Here is a 19914-nt window from a genome sequence, read left to right as displayed (position 1 = left end):
GCTACATAGGTGTAGGGTTGTAGAGGTAGCAGGACTCTGGGCTCTGGGGCTTTCCCAAAGACTGAGACATCCTCAGGGTGCCAGTACTCTAACTCCTAACGTAGTTTCACCATGGGCTCTTTTGAAATCCCACTCTTCCCTTGTCATCTGTTCTGCCCAAGGGTAGATCAGATGGACCTAAACCAAGTCAAGTACAGCTCACATGCAAAAATATGGAGGAGTATACATGGGACTGGGAGATCATATTTTCCTAGTTAGCACTGGCATAGGTGTTGCTGGTGTATCATAAATAAGGCACTTAAACTGAAAATCTCCAGTAAATAGTGACCAGTAACAGAAGATAGAAGATAAAAGGATACTGTGTCTTGCAGTTAATGGCACCTTTAAAACTAGTGAACAACAACACACGGTTAAAATAAAATGTAACTAACAACATATGTAGATATCAGTCTTCATGACATCAGATTGATGAGGAGTGAAGTGCAATTTATGCTAGCTGGTGAATACCCCATCCACTAGAACTGTCCGTTAGAAAATGAGCGACTATGTAATGGGCAATGAGAATAGTAGAGTCCCAACAGAGAGTTGAACAGCCACAGCTGGTCCCAGGGCACTTGTGTTCCCATGGTGACAACATGAGGTGGCAATGAATTATAGACACTCCAGAATGTATTCACACACCCAGTATTTTACTTCACTCTAGACTACTATATTTAAAAACCAGTAAAGCATTATTTTGGTAATGGGATACAGATCAGCTTTATTAAGGAGGTGACTACACTGATACAAAGTTTTTTAAAGCTGATATTAGATGATCACTTTGTAACATAAAATCCCTCCATAACCATACTCCCTACTAACCACTGTATTTTTTTTTTAAGAGAGTGAGCAAGAATGAGAGCAAGAAGTGAGAAAGGCAGAGAGAGAGAACACCCCCTGTTCCAGGGAATCCACAGCCTGTTCCACCAGCAATTTAAAGACCTGCCAGAAAGAATGGGTGAAACTGATGAACGCAACATTGCCAAGTGAACATTACTATGCTGACATTGAGTAATGCTCTTATCAAGAACAACTTACATAGTTTACAGTTTTTACATGTTATCCATTTATACAGTTGGACGTTTACTGAGGCAATTGTGGGTTACGTACCTTGCTCAAGGGTACAGCAGCAATGCCCCGTTTGGGTTACAAGCCCTGCTCCTCCTTATCTTTTAAAATCTAGAAAAGATAAAGGTCTTATTCACTCTGCATAATGGGCATGACAAACCTCAGGGCACTGTAGTAATCTGTTATGAAACTTGTCACACAAATCAGGCTTTTAACAATGAATTAACACAACCAGTGATATTTTTTACACATTGTTGTTGTGCTATCACTAACTGCACTCTAAATAAAATGTAAAGGGCATTATGGCTGGCAAGAAATAATAATTGTGTGAATTTGAGTAGACTAGAAACCACTCAAACCTCAGGACCTCCTGCATTCACACAGGTCCTGTATAAACACATGAATACACCCTCACCTATTTAGCGCATAAATGTCTGTATTCTGGCCTGTATGATGCCTGTTGCATTTAATATAAACCAGCGAATTTGCATATAAAAATATCTACAGGGTGAATATGTAAATAATCATTTGTTTACAAATAATCATAAAATGAAACCTCTTTCCACCATCCCAGCTCCTGTTTGTTTTACATTTTTGTGGCTTGGCAGACGCTCTTATCCAGAGTGACGTTTAAGGTGAGTCTACACATAACACTGCTTGACACTGTTGACATTCAGCAGAAGCTCATATCCGCAGCGAGTCAAGCAAAACGTGCATGCAGCACAACTACACAAAATGCACACAAACATTTTGTTTCACATCACACATCACAAACGAAATTTCAGTTGCTATGCAGACTGTATTTAATCTAATTTAATCTAGTTTTAAGGGGTTCTAAAACAGCACGACCTCCGGTGCCTTTTAGTAGAGTTACTACTATAAAAGACAACTTTACGGTGCCGTCACTCAACCGCGAGAAAATGTTCTGAGCTGCGCGTGGTCTGGAGTGTAACGCACATTTAAGCACGTTTCTACGCCACTGCTCCCTGTTTATAAATAACACAGTATGCGTCCAAATGGACGCACGCCAAATTTAGGAAAGAGTTGTGAGTACGCACGGTTGGTGTATTAAGCCTCTGACGGTTTCCCATATATAATTTGCTGCTAATTTGCAATACATTTGCTACACAGACACCAGCAGTATACGACAACGTTGCGTACTGTACGAAGAATTTTTAATTTAGATTTACAAGTACCCGCCTATTGTCACCGCCTATTGGTCAATTTACCACTACCTCCCAGACCGGATAGTTGATTGGCCCGTTGCGCTGCCGTTCCGCATTTTCGCTTACTTGAACGTAAAGTAGTTTGTCCGACCTGTAAAGTCGCAAATGAGTAGGCCGAAGCTGCGTCTGGTTATTACATTGACGATGAAACTGGGATTATTACAATCTATCCATTATTTATAGTCAGTATTAAGACACACTTGCGAAGAAGATGATCATTGAGAATGTGGAAGCTCTGAAGTCGTGGTTGGCTAAACTCTTGGAGCCAATGTGAGCGAAAAATCAAAATGTCATTTCAGTTTTAATTGACGGCTTGTTGGCTAGCCAGATAGCTGGCTGCTAACAGTGTTTGGGGAAATAGTCATGCTACTGTCTTGCGTGCTAAATGATGTTGAATAACTTCTTACTGGTGCGATTAGCTAGGTAGCTAGCTAGTGAGCTAGCTTGCTAGCTACCTTATACGACGTGGCAAAGTCCATTTCGGTAGCTAAAACGAAGCTCTCTGGCTAGCTACTTATGTTATACTTAGCTGATACTTGGCACTTTAATTGGATAGCTAGCTTGATATGTGCTAGCCAGCTAGTGAGTTAGTAACAAGTGATCTGACGTGTCTTGCATGGTGGTGCAAAAAGCTATCTAGGCCAGCAGTGAGTATCAGGGGAGTTGTTATGAGTAGGATGTGACAGTGACTAGCGAGCCAACTTGCGAGCTAACTGACAAGCTCTATCTGTCTCTTCGATGTCAGCTAGCTTGCTTGGTGGCGGTTTCGGCCGATCCTTGTAGCTAGACATCATTAACCAACTCGTCACATCGTTGCACACATAACCTAGCTAGCTGCAGTTTGAATTTGAGGAGAGAGATTATCTGTTTAACCTTAACGTTAGTTAGGCCATTCCGCACAGCCTCACACCTTATTAGCTAGTTGGCTAATGTTAACTAGCCAACGCTAGGTAGCAACAGTGGTCTGTTTTGTTTATTCATTCATTCTTATGAATATCGTCAACCGAAATTAGCCAGCTAGTTAATGATCACCAAGTGTGGATTTTCATCTGCAATACTTTGTGTAGTGTTTTTAAACTCGCCTAATAATACACGGATACGTTAGGTAATTTACATTAGCTGATTAGTTTTGCTTTCCATATGATCATCTAGATAATAAACGTGTAAGGTCGCAGGAGCCGACAGCAAGTTAGACTTCAGGCCATCGTCGTGAACATTTGCATTTTGATATTTTGATTGTAACGGCCACGTGTCTCAGTGGAAAAGTTTATCACTCCGTGGCCGGTCAGTGTCAGCAATATCCGACCCCGATGCCCAACTGTCCTCCACCTGCACAATGTCTACCTTGTCAGATAGCTAGTTAGTTGTCGTAACTCCTTCTGGCGTGCAAAGGTACGGTGGATCTGCTGTAGAAAGGTGGCTTTATCAAGGTTTGTAAAGGAACGGTCGCGTCAGCCATTCCTGCTTTAACACGTTTCTCCTCTTTTCCAGATGCGACGCAGACCCTTCAGCGTTAGCCAACTATGTAGTTGCCCTAGTGAAGAAGGACAAACCGGAAAAAGACCTGAAGGCACTTTGTGCTGATCAGTTGGATGTCTTCTTGCAAAAGGGTAAACTAAGTTTGTTTTAATACCACTCCATCTTTTCATATTTATCTTTCTTGTCACTTACTCCACGTCTCAAGTCTGGCAGTGAATATTTGTTTTCCATGCATCACTGGCAACCAAGTGTGTGTTTTTCCTCTTTCAGAGACAACCGGTTTTGTTGATAAACTCTTTGAATGTTTAACCACGAAAAACTACTTGGGGAATCCGGAGCCGATAAAAGAGATCCCAAAACTGGAGACCAAGCTTTCTGTACAAAAACACGAGGACAGAGAAGAGGTAGTGCTTTCGAGTGTTCAGTACTGTCTGAATGGTGTTAACAGTGTCTAAGGATGCACTGAATGTTGACAGTCTTTTATAAGTGCAACTTAAATTGAATGAAATGAATGTGTCACACTAGGTTAAAGAAAAGTTTAGAGCAAAGGTGTTTTGAGGCCATTGTTCACAAGTGATACAAAGTCTCATGCTTTTTTTTTTTTAAGCATCAGGCCGGAAATGTTGAGGATGACAGGGATGGTCGCAGAAGAAGGAGTCCTCTGAGAAATCGATCAGATCTGAATGAATCAAGGCAAGTGTGAACGTTCCTCTGTTGTTGCATGGATACCATTAGCTTTAGGTCGTATTGAAGTCAGCTGTATTGTTTTCATTCAGTATTTCATTTTATTGACTCTGTGGTGTTTTGTAGTGCTTTCTGTCTGGCCTTGTTACAATACATTACATTAAATTATTCTCATTTAGCAGACACTCTTATCCGGAACACCTTATGTAGGTTACAATTTTTACGTTGTCCATTTATACAGATGGATATTTACTGAGGCAATTCTGGGTTAAGTATCTTGCCCAGGGGAACAGCAGCAGTGCCCCAGTAGGGAATTGAACCTGCACCTTTTTGGTTACGGGTCCTGTTCCTTATGACTATCTTACACTGCCTTGTTGTAAGGTCTTTGTAGTGCCATTTGTAATTATCTCTAAATTGGTGTTTTATTTAGTCTTCTTTTTAGTAACCTCATTGCGGTATCAGAAAGTGCTATCAAAGCAGTTGTGTAACTGTTAATGAAGATTGACTCTCTTTCCTCTTTTTCACAAAAACTTGTGCAACAGCAAAAAATGTTTTTAAAATTCTGTGTGGTTCAGCTTGTCAGTATTGCTGTAAGCATTCTGTGACAAAAGTTGATCGATTAAAAATTCGAGTTGATACTGACCTTATTGGTGGGTAAACTTCAAAGCACAGGAGCCTGTTAGGAAAAGTAGAGTGCATCCGAGCCGGAGCGACAGTTGTGTTTGACCTGCTGATTTGATGTCCAGGACCCGTGATGACCGGAGGAGAGACGACCGCAAGAGGCGTGACCTGGACCGCTACGGGAAGAGCAGCGAGTCCTACAGGGAGCGGCACGAGCGCCGAGCGGGTAACGCCAGGGCCCGCAGCTACAGCCGGAGCCGGAGCAGGAGCCGGAGCGGGAGCAGGGGCAAGAGCGGGGACAAGGAGCACAGCCGGGGGAAGGGTGAGTCTGATAGAGGGAGTGGGGACAAGGAGCACAGCCGAGGGAAGGGTGAGTCTGATAGAGGGAGTGGGGACAAGGAGCACAGCCGAGGCAAGGGTGAGTCTGATAGAGGGAGGGGGGACGAGGAGCACAGCCAAGGCAAGGGTGAGTCTGATAGAGGGAGTGGGGACAAGGAGCACAGCCGAGGGAAGGGTGAGTCTGATAGAGGGAGTGGGGACAAGGAGCACAGCCGAGGGAAGGGTGAGTCTGATAGAGGGAGGGGGGACAAGGAGCACAGCCGAGGGAAGGGTGAGTCTGATAGAGGGAGGGGGGACAAGGAGCACAGCCGCGAGAAGGGTGAGTCTGACAGAGGGAGGGGGGACAAGGAGCACAGCCGAGTGTGAAATAGTGTGAAAGGTGACTTAGTGCATAAATGCTTACAATATTATATATATGTCCTATCATACAGTTGACTGTGTAATATTAACTGTGAAAAGGACCTATCACATTGATGAGTAAAAATATGTGTTTTATATTCCCCTCTGGACATTTTTGTCATCACATACATTTTGTGTTAAATGAGCTTGGTGTCATAAAATTTACAAAAAAATGAACAATATTCTATACATAGCAAAAATGGGTGGTGTTCCCTGTTGTTTTCAAGTATTGTTGGGCTTACACCAAAGACCAGACCAAATGTAGATTGGGCCATCCCCAGATGACAAGATAAAACATCAACTCTCCTAGTTTCTATGGTAGCTTGCCTTTTATGGAAAGTCCTGTCTGGTGTGGGGAATACAGAATTAAGCCTTCCTTGGAGGCCTGCATACTCAGGAGTCCAACATTTGGGAAGGGTTGACAGCTCAGAGCTCAGAGCAGACATTTCTCCCCGAGTCTTCTCAGTCACTGTGTAAATTGCTTGGTATCGCGCTGAAATTAACCTCTTGTCACTAATATGGAATATTAAGGGCAATTCCCCTGGAACAGGCGCTTCAGATATGTCAAAAAAAACAAAATGTAAAGTCTTAATACTTATTTAGCATGCAGGAGAACAGCGCTCCTGAATAAATGCACGCTTTTGTGATTGTACGTGTGCAGAACATTGGAAGCCGAGATTTATTAAATCTTTAGTTTTATGTGATTTTCGCTGATAAGTGGGTGTGCAGTGTGTTACTAACGGGCTGTGTATCGTGTTTTTGTGTGTTTGTGGGACAGAACACAGGTCTAAGTTTGAGGTGGAGAGGAAGGAGCAGGAGGGCTACATCCCCACTTCCATGCCTGCCTGTAGCTCCCTACAGCAGCAGCAGCAGCAGCAGCAGCCCCCGCCGCCGCTGCTCCCTTTACCGCCCCCTCACCACCAGCTGTCCTCCGGGGGCCCCGCCGTCCCCAGCTCCGTTGCCGTGGCAGTGCCCGCTCACCTGCCCGACGGCACCACCGAGAGCTGGTCCAATTACTTCTCCAATCACGAGGGCAAGCAGTTCAACAAAGGCGGCGCCCTCAAGCGCCGCTGCCGTGACTACGACGGTAAGCTCCGCCGCCGGTCGCCCGCCCCGCCGTTTCCACCTCTCTCCCACGTCTCGGCCCTTTTAGGAACCTCTGCCACGCGTGTGAGGATTCTCTCCACGTCTGAATATGTCGGGGAAATAACCAGCACGTCTGTGCTTTACCGGAGCTCTCTTTAACTTTATTTAATGAAGGCCCTCCGGATGCATTTTTAATACCCCCGCTGTGATCATATGTGCTGCAACAGATGTCTCTCTTGGGCTGGCGGGCTGGTGAGAATTTTATATATTGAATTTTCTCACAAAAAAACGTTACGCATGTATCGTGTGCATGTAGCATGAAAGTTCCTTGCTCACTCTTTTTTCCTGTGGTGCCCTAGAAAATGAGTGAAAAATAAGTAAGATTGCAGGTTTTGAAGGCTTTGTACAGTTTTAGCACTGAGACAGGGACATGCGGAGCAGGGGGATCAATTAGTCTGTCGTCAGGTGGATTTATTTCATAGTTTCAGTTGGAGAGCACAGGATTTTTAAATTCTGTAAACACTAAATATTGTGCTCGGTCTGTTTACTTGGGTTGACATAGGCAATTCAAACGGTAAACCTCAGGCCCCTCTGTGGGACTGCACTAATGATCCTGGTGTAACAGTCTTTTGATCCATCTGTCCCCCTGGATGTATTTAAACCTGAGAGGGAGAGGGCTTAGAGGGCAGTTTGTATATTTACCCAGGCAATCTCCTTTACCCTGATGTATTTTTACCTGCTGCTCCCCGGGGACAGTTCAGAAGCTGCTTTGATAGTGCGTAGCTATATGAAAAGCACAGGTCTTTGTCAGGACACCGCTGTCTGGACTGACCCTAATCATTAGTGTAATGTATAGAAAAGGTCTACCTCAAAAAAGCTCTGTAGGTAGAGATTTCATGAAATGTGTTTTTTTTTCCCCCATTTAGATAAATTGACCTTTTTCCCTTTTTGCACCAGAATATCCTTCAAAAGAAGATTACTCACAGCAGTAATCACGATTATGTTATTGTCATTTGCAGAGATGTTCTTTTTTCATGGTGGTTGTGGTGATTATATTGTGTCTTCTGTTCCCCAGAGAAAGGCTTCTGTGTCCGGGGCGACCTGTGTCCCTTTGATCACGGCAATGATCCCCTGATAGTGGATGACGTCACCCTGCCGACCATGATACCGTTCCCACCCCCACCTGGCCTGCCACCCCCGCGAATGCCCATGCCGCCCATGACAGAGCCGCCTCCCGGCCTCAGGATGCCCATGCCCCCCCATGGACAGCCCCCCATGCCGGGCATCTTCCCCATGCCTGGTGAGTCGGGCCTTTTGTTTCCTGACCTCCATATAATCCTTTTTGTACTCTCTTCTCAGAGATGGTTATCTTCTCAAACTACGTGTTGCATCTTTGAATAAGTCAAAGTTAATTTTAACATTTTGGCATGGTTTCACAATAAATTAAGTGGCATTTAAGTTAAATGCGTTTAAGTAACACATTCCTGTATACTTTGTAAATAGATGCAATATGTTATTCATCTGTCCTCCCCCATGTATTAGATTCAGTGTGGCATGGGTTTTAGTCCCAAGAAGGGCACTGTACTACTACCTCAAACAATACCTGTGCCAATCAGCTGTTCTGTTCATGTGAATATTCAGCTGTGGTTGGTAGCCGGAAATATGAGGACTAGCATTCAGTTACTAAGATGTGTAATAATGCAATGCAGTAGCCTTTAGGCAGGTATTCTAAACATTCTTCTCTGTCTTTTGTAGTTTTCATGGTGCTGTTGTAGGGACAAGCTTACCAAAAGCCTAACTGACTGGAGGTCTTAATTGTGTTTGTGATCAGTGGTTTTGCACAGGTGCTGTTGTACAGTTAGCTGTGGTAGCTCACTCATAATACCTGTGTCCCATGAATGCTGGTAATTCGTAGAAAACGTGATGTTAGCCATTGCTAGAATTAAAGTATTCCACAAACCTCTAGCTGGACTTGACATTGTGTCTTCTCATAGGACCTCCATTAATACCAACAAGTGCAATAGATACTCGCGAACACTCTGGGACAAGTTTGATCTCTACTCTTGCACCGCCAGGAGTAGGACCTCCTCCCCCCATACCAACACATCCTCAGTACACAATGTCAGAATGTAAGCATGTACACTTTTCTTCTTGGCTTGGGGGGTGTTTAGTTTAGTTGTTCTGTTATAAGTGTTGGGTATTGTTCAAGCTGTGTTGTTTGTTGCTGAGTTATGATCACAAATCAGAATCCTTTTTGTGTCGTTTTGTGTGTTGCTTTTGTTTGTATGTATTATTTTTGTTGGTTGAGAGTTAACCGTAGTGTGATTTTTGTTATAGAAGTAGTTTAGCACCATGATATTGTTTTTGTGTGAAAAATGCTGTGTGAATCGAACAGAAAAAGCGTTGTCGGTGGTTTACTGAAACATGGGCTGTTTTCTGTAGTTGCAGTACTAACCATTGACCAGAGGGTGGGGGAAGAAATGCTAGACAAACCATTTTAACCCCAGCTTTCACGTTCCCTGTGCAAACTCTCCTTTTAAATTAAAGAATCTGAAGTAATACTCACAATGTTTTGTTACTGCATAGATTTGGTTTTAATGAAATTATTTCTGATAATGGAAGTGGTAGCTGGTGTGGTGGCGTCGCCATGGCTGTGCTCAGTGTTATGTGATTGTGTTTGCAGATAACTATGAGCAGGAAGCCTACAACCCTGAGGCTCCGGGCCTCACCGCTGCAGGCCGACCCCAGTACAGGCAGTTCATCCCTCGCATACAGACGCAGAGGCCTAACCTCATCGGGCTCACCTCCGGGGACATGGACACTCAGAACTCCAGAGGTATCACCGTACACACACACGCACACGCACACACACACACACACACACGCACACACATACAGGTCTAACTGCTGAGCTGTTCTGTTAGATTTCAGGGGTTTCGGGGTTCTTTCATTATCATGTCATTATATTGTCACATTTATGCATAAAGTGTCATTGAAAAGTTATGGAAATCTGATGTGTGTGGGAAAGCACATTCAGGTTCTGTTTCATCCTTCCAGGTCTAATTATTCTCACTCTTGCCATTTTAATCAAAGTCACTAGTGCCACTATTATAAATTGAGTATCTTACTGATGGGCATGTTTGCTATGTGTCATTGATTGTTTTTTTTTTTGTTTTTTTGTTTTTTTGCTGTTATTTCAGCGGCCAATATTGTGATTCAGACAGAGCCATCAGTGTCCACAGTTTCCAATAACTCGGCAAGGTACAGCAGTGACCAGGACAGCAGGAAGAGGCCCATGGGGCCCACTGAGGGCCCTATGCCCAAGAAGCCCTGGATGGACAAGTAAGAGCAGTCAGCCTCAGTCTGTTGCCAGGGATTTCCATCGGTTCCCCTTCATTCTCTGTCGGCCTGGGTGACCCTTAGATCCCACTGTGGTCCATTCGTCCACTTATTTGATCCCCAATCCTCATTACATGTTACATTATTGTCATTTAGCAGACTCTCTCATCCAGAGCGACTTGCATAGTTTACACTTTTTGCATGTTATCCATTTATACAGCTGGATATTTACTGAGACAACTGTGGGTTAAATACCTTGCCCAAGGGTACAGCAGCAATCTTCCAACATGGAATTGAACCAGCAACCTTTCGGTTTTTGAGTCTTGCTCCTTACCACTATCCTACACTGCCACTTGTCTCTGTTCCTATGTCTACAGCGGTGATTATTGTCCCTTGCAGTATAATATCTGTTTCTCATTACATTACCTCTTGCATAACGTCTCCCTCACGTTGTAGCGGTGTGTATGTAGTGGTTCTTAGTGGTGCCAGTAAACACAGCTTAATGAGTCCTAATTAAACACTCTCTTACATCTCTGTAATCATTGTTTCCTCCCTGTTAGGCAAAACTTCAACAACCAACAGAAGCCCGGCTTCCAGAAGAAGAATCACTACGCCAACACTAAACTCGAAGTCCGCAAAATCCCCCGTGACCTCAACAACATCACGAAATTAAACGAGCACTTCAGCAAGTTTGGAACTATCGTGAACATTCAGGTACCCCCATTCCCATTCTGTTCACTTGGTCAGTATTTGCTGCCATATTTCCTTAAATTTTTATGTTTAACCTTTAATTACACAGCAAATAGAGTGCCGTCCTTTTCCAGTTGAAGCCTGGACAAAGTCTCTCTTTAGCCTAAGAACATAGTTCCTGCCCATTTAGTGAGGATGCACAGAATATTAGAATGCTGATAAGCACTGTAGCATCTGCGGTTTGAGAAGATCACAAATGGCATTTGGGTCTGCTGAGTGGCTCGGACGGTAAAGGTGCTTGTTCCCGGAGCAGGCTGAGTCAGGGTGGAGAGGGCAGCCAGGGTTAGCTCATCAAACCGCTGGCCTCCCTGTAACTTGCTTAAGCACCTTTTGAGATACTCTGATAGCATCAGACAGATGCACCTGTCCTTTGCTTAGCATCTGCCTCCTGGTGCATTGTGGGACTTGTAGTGTGAAAAGTAGTCGCATTGGCTTATATTGGTTTCAGAGGATTGCATGTGCAGGTGTAGCAGTTACCACAGTACAGGGGGCTCCATGTTCAGTTCAGCTGAGCCCTTGGGCAGACATCCATTCATCCGTTCATTTTTTTATCTGTCATTTTTTTTTTTACTCTTTTCTCAGAGATGGTTATCTTCTCAAACTCTGCATGCTACATCTTTGAGTACATTAAAGACCCATAACTGAAACAAACAGAAATTGCATGTCTCACGATTTTTGATTTGATGAACACATGATACAAGATTACAAAACTGAGAAAAATGACCGGGGGGAAAAAAAAAATTTGTCATCCAGGTGGTGTTCGGCGGCGACCCCGAGGCGGCGCTCATCCAGTACACGGCGAACGACGAGGCGCGGCGCGCCATCTCCAGCACCGAGGCCGTGCTGAACAACCGCTTCATACGGGTCTACTGGCACCGCGAGAACAGCGAGCAGCAGCACCAGCACCCGGGCCAGCCTCAGGGCCAGGGCCAGAGCGCCCCCGTGGGGCCGCAGCATGCCGGCGTCCACAAGGTGAGGGCCGCCGTTCCGCCGCCGCGTGTGTAAGCGCCTGTGCGTGTGGTACCGCACGCTCTCCTGCTCGTGCTGAATCTTTAATGTGGTGATCACAGTACCGCTGGATTTCAGCGCTTACCTCCCGCATTTAGGGTTATTGGAAGGGAAATAGTTTAAAATGCTTTTTCAGTTGAAATGACTTGATGTTAACAAAGGCAACATTAATGAGTTTGTTGTATTAAACGGAGTATTACAGAAGAGTATTATAATAGAGTATTATAGTAGTGTATGAGACTATAGTCTTATAGTTGGCACAGCTTCTACAGTGATCCCTACTCTGTGGTTCATTATGGAGAATCGGTCCATACTTATAATTAATGGTTTTGATGATGCATTTTAATGGTATTTATATATTTATAAGTCCCATGTATTTAAATAGTCTTTGCATAATGCATTATGCTGACACTCACTGGTTCTGGGAGTGTTGTCAGCCTGGTCTGACACTATTGCTCATTTAAATAGTTTAAATTGGACGGACATGCTTTTGTTCCTTTGTGCTGGAAATCGCTCTGGATAAGAGTGCCTGCTCTTGTAATGTAATGTAGTAATGAAAATAATATTAAACTGGTCCTTGAAGTACTGAAGTTTTGAACTTGAAGTACTGGAATTCTGAATGACTAGTTCTTAATCAAGCCTTTAAGTGAAACCTTGGGGATGAAAATGGCTCTCTGTGGCACGGCACAGGGGTTTGAGCATTTCCAGGTCTGACTAGAAGCAGAGTTACTGAGTATACCGGTGTACTGAATGGAAGCTACTAGTTGGTGATATCCTGTGGGTACACTAACAGCTTAAACTGCTGCCGCTGCGGGGAAAGGGGTGGAAACAGCAAAGGCATCACAGCGTTTCTCCTCTCTCTGTGACTTGAAGGTGATCAACAAGCAGCACAACCCAGGCTCCTACGTGCTCAATAAAATGACACCCAAACATCGCCTAGGGGGCGGGGCCGTCGGTAAAGTGGACACTCTACAGCCCGCCCCAGACGCCGCGCAGGTAGTAACAGCCACACGTCAATCATTCTTTTTGTTTATTGTACTTTGACACAAATAAAACAGGTAATTTAAGTAGAAGGCATTTACGCTTAATTACTGATGTGTTCATAATTTAAATGAGTGAATAAATATAGCACTGAAAAACATTCCTCCCCACCAAACTTCCTTAATTTCCGGTTGTAGAACAGGTTCAACTTCACTCTCTGCACTTGCATTTTCACATTGCAAGTCCCATAGTGTGTCACCAAAGAGACACCCACCTCCCCGGTGTTGTCTCGGCAACTTGGAGCTGCTAGAATGAGTCACAGGGTGCAAAGAGAGGTGCAACAAGGGACACATGACTGACATGCCCTGTCTTACGCTGGAGGAACAAAGCCAATTTGCTTTGCCACTGTGTCATTGTTGGCTGAAACCGGGCCGTAGTGCTCCGTCTGTGCTCAGAACAAGCCCCTTAACAGACTTAGCCACTTGGAAGCCCCCTGAAAAAACACCTCAAGTCTGAACATTTTAGTTACTTTTATTTGAAATGTTACTTTTATATGGAACTGCTTAAGATAGATAGATTAACACTGGCCTTTTAATGTCAAACTCACTCGTCCTGACAGATTTACCCTGGTCATTTTGACATTAAATCCAGTATTTTGCCCAGGTGTATTTGATGCTGGATCCCCTTGCAACTATGCAGGATGTGACTTATTTCTTCAGAAGAAATGCATTCAGACATCTCTGCATCTAAAATGATAACTTATAAATATTATATCAAGGCACAATGAAGGCTTCCCAGGCTATACTTTTGAACATGGAGTCAGAAAGTGATGCGTGTCCCTTACATTGATGTGAGTGTAATTATTTGTTAGTGCATACCATAAAAGCACATACAATTCAATAATTCAGTGGTGCTCTTTCTTACAAGAGTTGCATGTCTTCTTTGATTAGGTTTGAACCGTCAAAAACCTTTTTGTAAATAAAGATTACCGTCTGAACTTTTTTTTTCTGTTTTTTACCCTCCATATTATTCAGGATGTAATAGGCCATTGATGTCCCTGAATTGTGCAAAGGTTTATTCTTTAAGCTGTCAAACAGAATTAACAGAAATCGCATGCATCCTGATTGTTGATTTGATGAATACATGATGTAAAATTGTTAAATTCTATTTTAGGCTATGACTACCTCTACAAGCCTTCAAAAGGGAGCCTACAGTTCTTCGGTTGTCAAGATGACCTCCAAGACGATGGGGAAAGCAGCAAAGGCACTTGAAGCTCACGAAGCTTTGAAGAAGAAGCAGGCAAGTGTTGGGCACAAATCTGCCTTCATCTTTTCCTCTTCTCAAAAGTACAGCTCGTCAGCTGTCTCTAAACATATCTGGCACAACTGATGTACAAATAGTGTTTTGGAAAACAGGCATTCTGATGGAGCAGTTTGTGGTTTTGTTACAGTTGACTAAACTTTGTGTGAGGGAAGTTGGAATATTCCTCAGGCAATCAGGAATAACTTCAGTTCAAACTTGACACCATTCTGAACCTTGTTATAAATTCGCAGTAATAACAGCAGCCATTACAAGTAGCCAATAAAGTAGCAAATTACAATAGCAGGGGGCCATTACTTAGAGACAAAACTGGAGCTGGATCATATAAAATTCACTATTTTAAAAGTATGACTCAATGGAATTGTTTGAATAATTTTGTACATTTTCTTTGTTAGTCACACATTTATTGTCATTATAAATAGCTGTGGTATGAATGGTAAAGACAACTTGTATCTTTACAAGATGTGCAGTTCTACAGAACTTTGTAACCTTGTGGTAGTAAGTCATGGTGGGCCACGATATAGCTGCTTCTCCAAAGAGCTGATTCCTGCTGTGTGTATGAGAGAGGGTTTTTACTACTGTTATGTGTTACTTTGAGGCTTGCATTCAATTGCTTTTTTGCTGTTTTTTTTAATATTTTTATCAGGAGGCACTAAAATTACAACAGGACATGAGGAAGAAGAAGCAAGAGATGGTGGAGAAACAGATAGAATGTCAAAAGGTCGGTACTGTCGCTGAACACGTCTCATGAATAGATGAATAGCTAGATGAGTCTCATTCAGTAACAATAGCCATTAAACCACTGTTACTAAGGAAACATGATGTCTTCACAATGAGCAAAAGGTAACCTTTTGCTGAATTTTGTTGGGACTGGTGCACTGTGTGTTTGGTGTAGCTGATAGATTTTTAGGATGAAATTTGTCACAGAAGAAGACGTATTACACTTTGCTCCCTGTAGATAGCATGAGGGCTGTGTGTTCCACGGCTTGTCCAGGTTTCCAATAGCCCTTAAAATCCCAAAAAATATTTTCATCAAATATCCTACAGTACTTGAAATTAAAGTTTGAAAAAAGAAGTCTTTTAGAGTAGGGAAATACATCAGTTTGTTTGCTAACTCGGTACTATGATGTCAATTACTATGAAGTAGAGAAGTGTAATAAGAAGATACAAAATATTGTGAAATAAGTGTCTTAAGGATTCGTTGGGGTTCTATTTTCAACATAGCTGAGTTTCATAAGAATTCAGCTATTGCAACAGTAAGCATGGAAAATGTGTCGTGAAATTATGAATGAAAATATCAATATGAAAATAAAAATCTCATTTGAGAGGGAGGCCTGCCATTTTGAACAGTGTGAACTCCACTCGATTCCCCAGGTGCTGATAAACAGGCTTGAGAAGAACAAGAACATGAAGCCGGAGGAGAGAGCGAAGATCATGAGCACTCTGAAGGAGCTGAGCGACAAGATCTCCCTGCTGAAGGACGAGATGAAGCCAGCCTCCAACTCTGCAGCCAAGTCCGCCCAGCCCAAGACCAAGATCGACGTGAGTCTGCCTGCCGTGGCCGAGAGTACTATCAACATAAGCCTGCTTTATCAGCATGGCAAGCTGATCCTGCCATCACTTTATTTTTAGGACTTTTACAGTTAGAATCATGTGTGAGCTATGCAAGTTATGTGTTGTTTTGTATATGTGCATTCATATTACCCAAGTAATTTAATTGGGCCATATAAATAAATGTATGTATTGCATGCCTTCCATAGCCACAGTTTTTTCTAGGTTTTAAAAGAAATGCAATGATATTGCAGTTTTGCAGTAAGTAGTTTCCTCTAAAAGGCCCCCTCAATCACCATGCAACCCCTTACCTTCTGTGTGACCTCCCGGACCCAGTGAAATTTATGTCTAACCTACCTTACCAGGATAGGAATCCATTCAGCAGCCTTACAGAGTAAATCTGTCTCAAAATAGAATTAACTGTGCTATTTAGGTGTGGAAACACGAACGCATTGTCACTGTCTAATGTGCCTGATTGTGCCAATGAAAAAACCCTATGGGCTCGATGAGCCTGGTGTTGAATGCCTGCGATGCTGTTTTCAGGCGCAGAAGGAGCTGCTCGACGCAGAGCTGGATTTTCACAAAAAGCTGAGCTCCGGAGAGGACACCACAGACCTGAAGAGACGGCTCAGCCAGCTGCAGATGGAGGTGAGGCCTTCCTGCCCGCCCCAGCTTCCTAAACCACCATCATTTCCTCCCAGTTTTCTTATGCAGAGGCTTCCTGACTCAACAGTCTGGACGCTAACGTAGAACAAACCCCACTAAGATCTTTCTGCCGTTATTTCCAACCAGTCGTAGCTTTATTTATCCGGCTCTCAAAATTAGCCGAATTGTACTTTGGACCAGAACTGTTTTTAGGGAGGGGAGAAAAAAAAAAAGTTGAGTGATTTAAAGTAGCCAGATCTCGTCTTCAGCATTAGATTCGAAAGAATGTGGCTTTAAATAAGAACCTGATTTGTTACAACGCCGACTCGGTGACTTTTCCTGAGACTGGTGCGCTTAAATTAGCGGACATGAAATATAGATAGGTCTCCCTCCCTCCGTACCTTCATCAGCCACATTAAACAGCAGGCACTTTACAAGCCCTAAGGAGACGGGCCGCTGACTTTGACTTAAGAAGAGCCGCTACGCTGACGCACTTCAGGACATTAAAATTTGAGCTGATGGGTGTTTGTCAGAGAGGCGAGGGGGTGAACGGTGGGGAGCTCGTCCACTCTGAATCCCAGCGGGCCGCAACAATGCCTGCTGCTCCTCGCTGCAGCGCGGTTGTTAAATGAGAAGTGCGCTGGCTGCGCTTGCACTAGCGTGACCCCCCCCTCCCGGCTCTGAGCCTCGGCTGTTTTCATGGCCAAGGTGCGAGAGGATGAGGTTTGCCTGCAGTGTCGCATAGTGGTAAGGAGCAGGGCTCGTAACTGAAAGGTTCCCTGCTGGGGCACTGCTGCTGTACCCTTGGGCTTAACCCACTGTTGCCTCAGTAAATATCCAGTTGGCAAATGGATAGCAAGTAAAAACTGTAAACTATGTTGGTCGCTCTGGATAAGAGCGTCTGCTAAATGACAATGATGTAATGTAATACTCAGGTAGCAATGTTGGGTTCATCAGTTTCCCGTGCTTTCTGACAGGTGTTTAGATTATGAAAACTGGTGGAACAGGCTGTGGATTCCCTGAAACAGGGGATCTTCTCTCTCTGCCTTTCCCACTTCTTGCTCTCATTCTGGCTCTGGATAAGATGCTACATGACAGTAATATAGTGTCGGATAACGTAATGCTGCCCAGGCTCTTACACGTGGCTGTGTCTCCGGACAGGCCGCTCGTTTGGGACTGATCCCAGCCGGACGGGGCAAACCGGCCCCGGCTCGGGGGCGGGGCAGAGGGCGCGGCAGGAGCGTGAGGGGCCGAGGAGGAGGCAGTCACATGGTGGTGGACCACCGGCCCCGGGCCCTCGCCATCCTCGGCGTGACCAAAGAAGAGAAGGATGAGCTGATGCCACACTTTGTGGTGAGTGTTGAAATGGGGCGGGGTTGGTTAAAAAAATATCTAAAAAAAAAAACATGGAGGTGCTTCAGGGTCAGAATTCAGCTCAGGTGTTATTTGTGGGACGTTAGCTTGAGTTTTTAAATGGAGGCCATGCTTTTAGGCTACCTGCTCCATGCCCGCATTCTGTTTCTGTCTCAGAAATTCGGGGAGATCGAGGAGCTGCGTGACCATGATGCCACCAGCGTTGTGGTGACGTTCAAGACGAGGAGTGACGCTGAGAATGTGAGTGAGGGCTGTTGTCTAGCATCTAAATGAATCAAAATATTAAATTAATTTACTGTTACTATATGTAACAGCTTTTGCTTTTTGTGTAAATATAATATTTTTGGAGATATTTATTATTTTACATATTTTATGTGATATCATGGATAGAACGTTCAAAATGTGAACATTCTGACACACACAGCTGATGTTGTAATGTAAGCTGAACTTGCTACACTGGGTGCAGATAGAGACCATCTCTCAAGCAAAGCGTGTAGCTACTAGCTGCTGCCGACCTACACCTTATCAAGTCAACTTAAAGTTTGACCTCACTTAAAACTAGAAAGGAAAAGTTAAGATTTGAATTCCTCTTGAGGCTATATTTTGTAATTTTTGAACCAATGAACAATAGCAATGCACTTTTTTCAATGTCTGTTCAGTCAAGGTGAGACCTTAAATTTTTATAGATAGCAAGATATGATAAGAGTGACCATTAAGACGCTCTTAATTGACAATAGGAAACAAAATAGACAGTAGAACGTGACTTAAATGGGATATTTGTACGTTTTGATACGTTTGATTTATCTTTTTTTGCCTCAGAAATGAATCCTTTCAAATAAACAGATATTTTCCTTTCAGGCTGCAAACCAAGGTGCAAAGTTCAAAGGTCGCACTCTTCAAATGTCATGGTACAAACCCAAGACACCATCTGTATCTACTGAACCAGAGGAGGAAGAGTCAAAGGAAGAGGTGAACACTTTATTTTCCCACATCACTTCACTCCTTTTGGACACTTCTGTTCTTCCAAATGCAGGTGCTAGTGCACATAGTCCAAAAACGTTTAGCTATGTCACATTTGTAGCATGGTGTCACAATTGGGGCGACAGTGGCTCAGGAGATAGAGCAGTCGACTGGGGATTGGAAGGTCCCTGGTTCGAATCTGGCTCATCCTGGCAGAGTGTCGAAGTGTCCTTGAGCAAGACACTGAACCCCGAACAGCTCCCAGTGGCCAGTTGGTAAGCCTGTATAGCAGCCTCTGCCACTGGTAGGTAGATGTGAGGCATATAACTGTAAAGTGCTTTGAGTACTCAAATGAGTAGAAAAGCGCTATATAAATGCAGTCCATTTACCATTTGTAGCATAAGTAAGTAAGTCTGACAGTGGAAACTATGAGAACTTTTTAGGTTTCTGGTGGTGGTTATCTGTATTATTGCCAGGCCTTGTGTTTGTAAGCTGTGCTTTTCTCTTACCTTAATCTAACCACACTGCGACTGTGTTACATGCCCACAGGAGTCTGAGAGCTCCCTCTTGCTTCCGGAGGAGGAAGAGGAAGATGATGACGAAGAGGACGAGGACGAGAGTCGTTCGTGGAGAAGATGAAAGGACTGTAAACTCAAGCCTTTTTTTGTGAAAAGGACTGTTGATTTTTTTTAAAGTACAAATTTACCTGTATTTAATAAGGTGTTCAAGTTTTTTGAGACTTTTTTTGAAAAATTCTAAATCACAGAAGCATCCAAGATGGGAAAATTCTGTAACGGTTAGCATAGGAATAAGAAGAAACGAGAACTCCACATTGACCTCCTAGGACACGGTTTTACATGGGGTTAATCATTCTCTGATTGTCATCTCACGGGTTTTGTTTGCCGAGTTATAAAAGTAAAATGTTTTCATCACTTGCTACTACTGAAATCTGAGTCCAAGAAAATTTTGTACTGGTTTTAGTTCCAGAGCTTTTTCTTTGTAAGAAGCCTGATTCCATTTTATAAAAATGTCGATTTTTTTACTT

General features: G+C 43.5%; 1 protein-coding gene across 2 annotated transcripts; it reads left to right on the top strand.

Annotated features, from left to right (window-relative positions):
* The first annotated feature begins 2439 nt into the window (after window positions 1-2439).
* Window positions 2440-19533, top strand: LOC118790886 (RNA-binding protein 27-like). Of its 2 annotated transcripts, XM_036548010.1 has the most exons (21): window positions 2440-2603; window positions 3825-3943; window positions 4083-4216; window positions 4420-4505; window positions 5243-5439; window positions 6634-6942; window positions 8017-8241; window positions 8936-9070; window positions 9625-9777; window positions 10142-10283; window positions 10841-10994; window positions 11784-12002; window positions 12912-13034; window positions 14193-14318; window positions 14986-15060; window positions 15714-15881; window positions 16434-16538; window positions 17697-17888; window positions 18066-18149; window positions 18768-18878; window positions 19419-19533. In XM_036548010.1, the coding sequence occupies exons 1-21, from the start codon at window positions 2545-2547 to the stop codon at window positions 19506-19508; spliced, it is 3006 nt and encodes a 1001-aa protein (XP_036403903.1). In that variant the 5' UTR covers window positions 2440-2544; the 3' UTR covers window positions 19509-19533. The 2 variants fall into 2 exon arrangements, with proteins under 2 accessions (XP_036403903.1, XP_036403904.1); XM_036548011.1 differs by lacking the exon at window positions 8936-9070.
* The last annotated feature ends 381 nt before the right edge of the window (window positions 19534-19914 follow it).

This window comes from Megalops cyprinoides, chromosome 16 (genome assembly GCF_013368585.1).
Source record: "Megalops cyprinoides isolate fMegCyp1 chromosome 16, fMegCyp1.pri, whole genome shotgun sequence".
NCBI classification, from domain to species: Eukaryota; Metazoa; Chordata; class Actinopteri; order Elopiformes; family Megalopidae; genus Megalops; species Megalops cyprinoides.
This window is presented reverse-complemented; position numbering and strand designations above follow the sequence as displayed.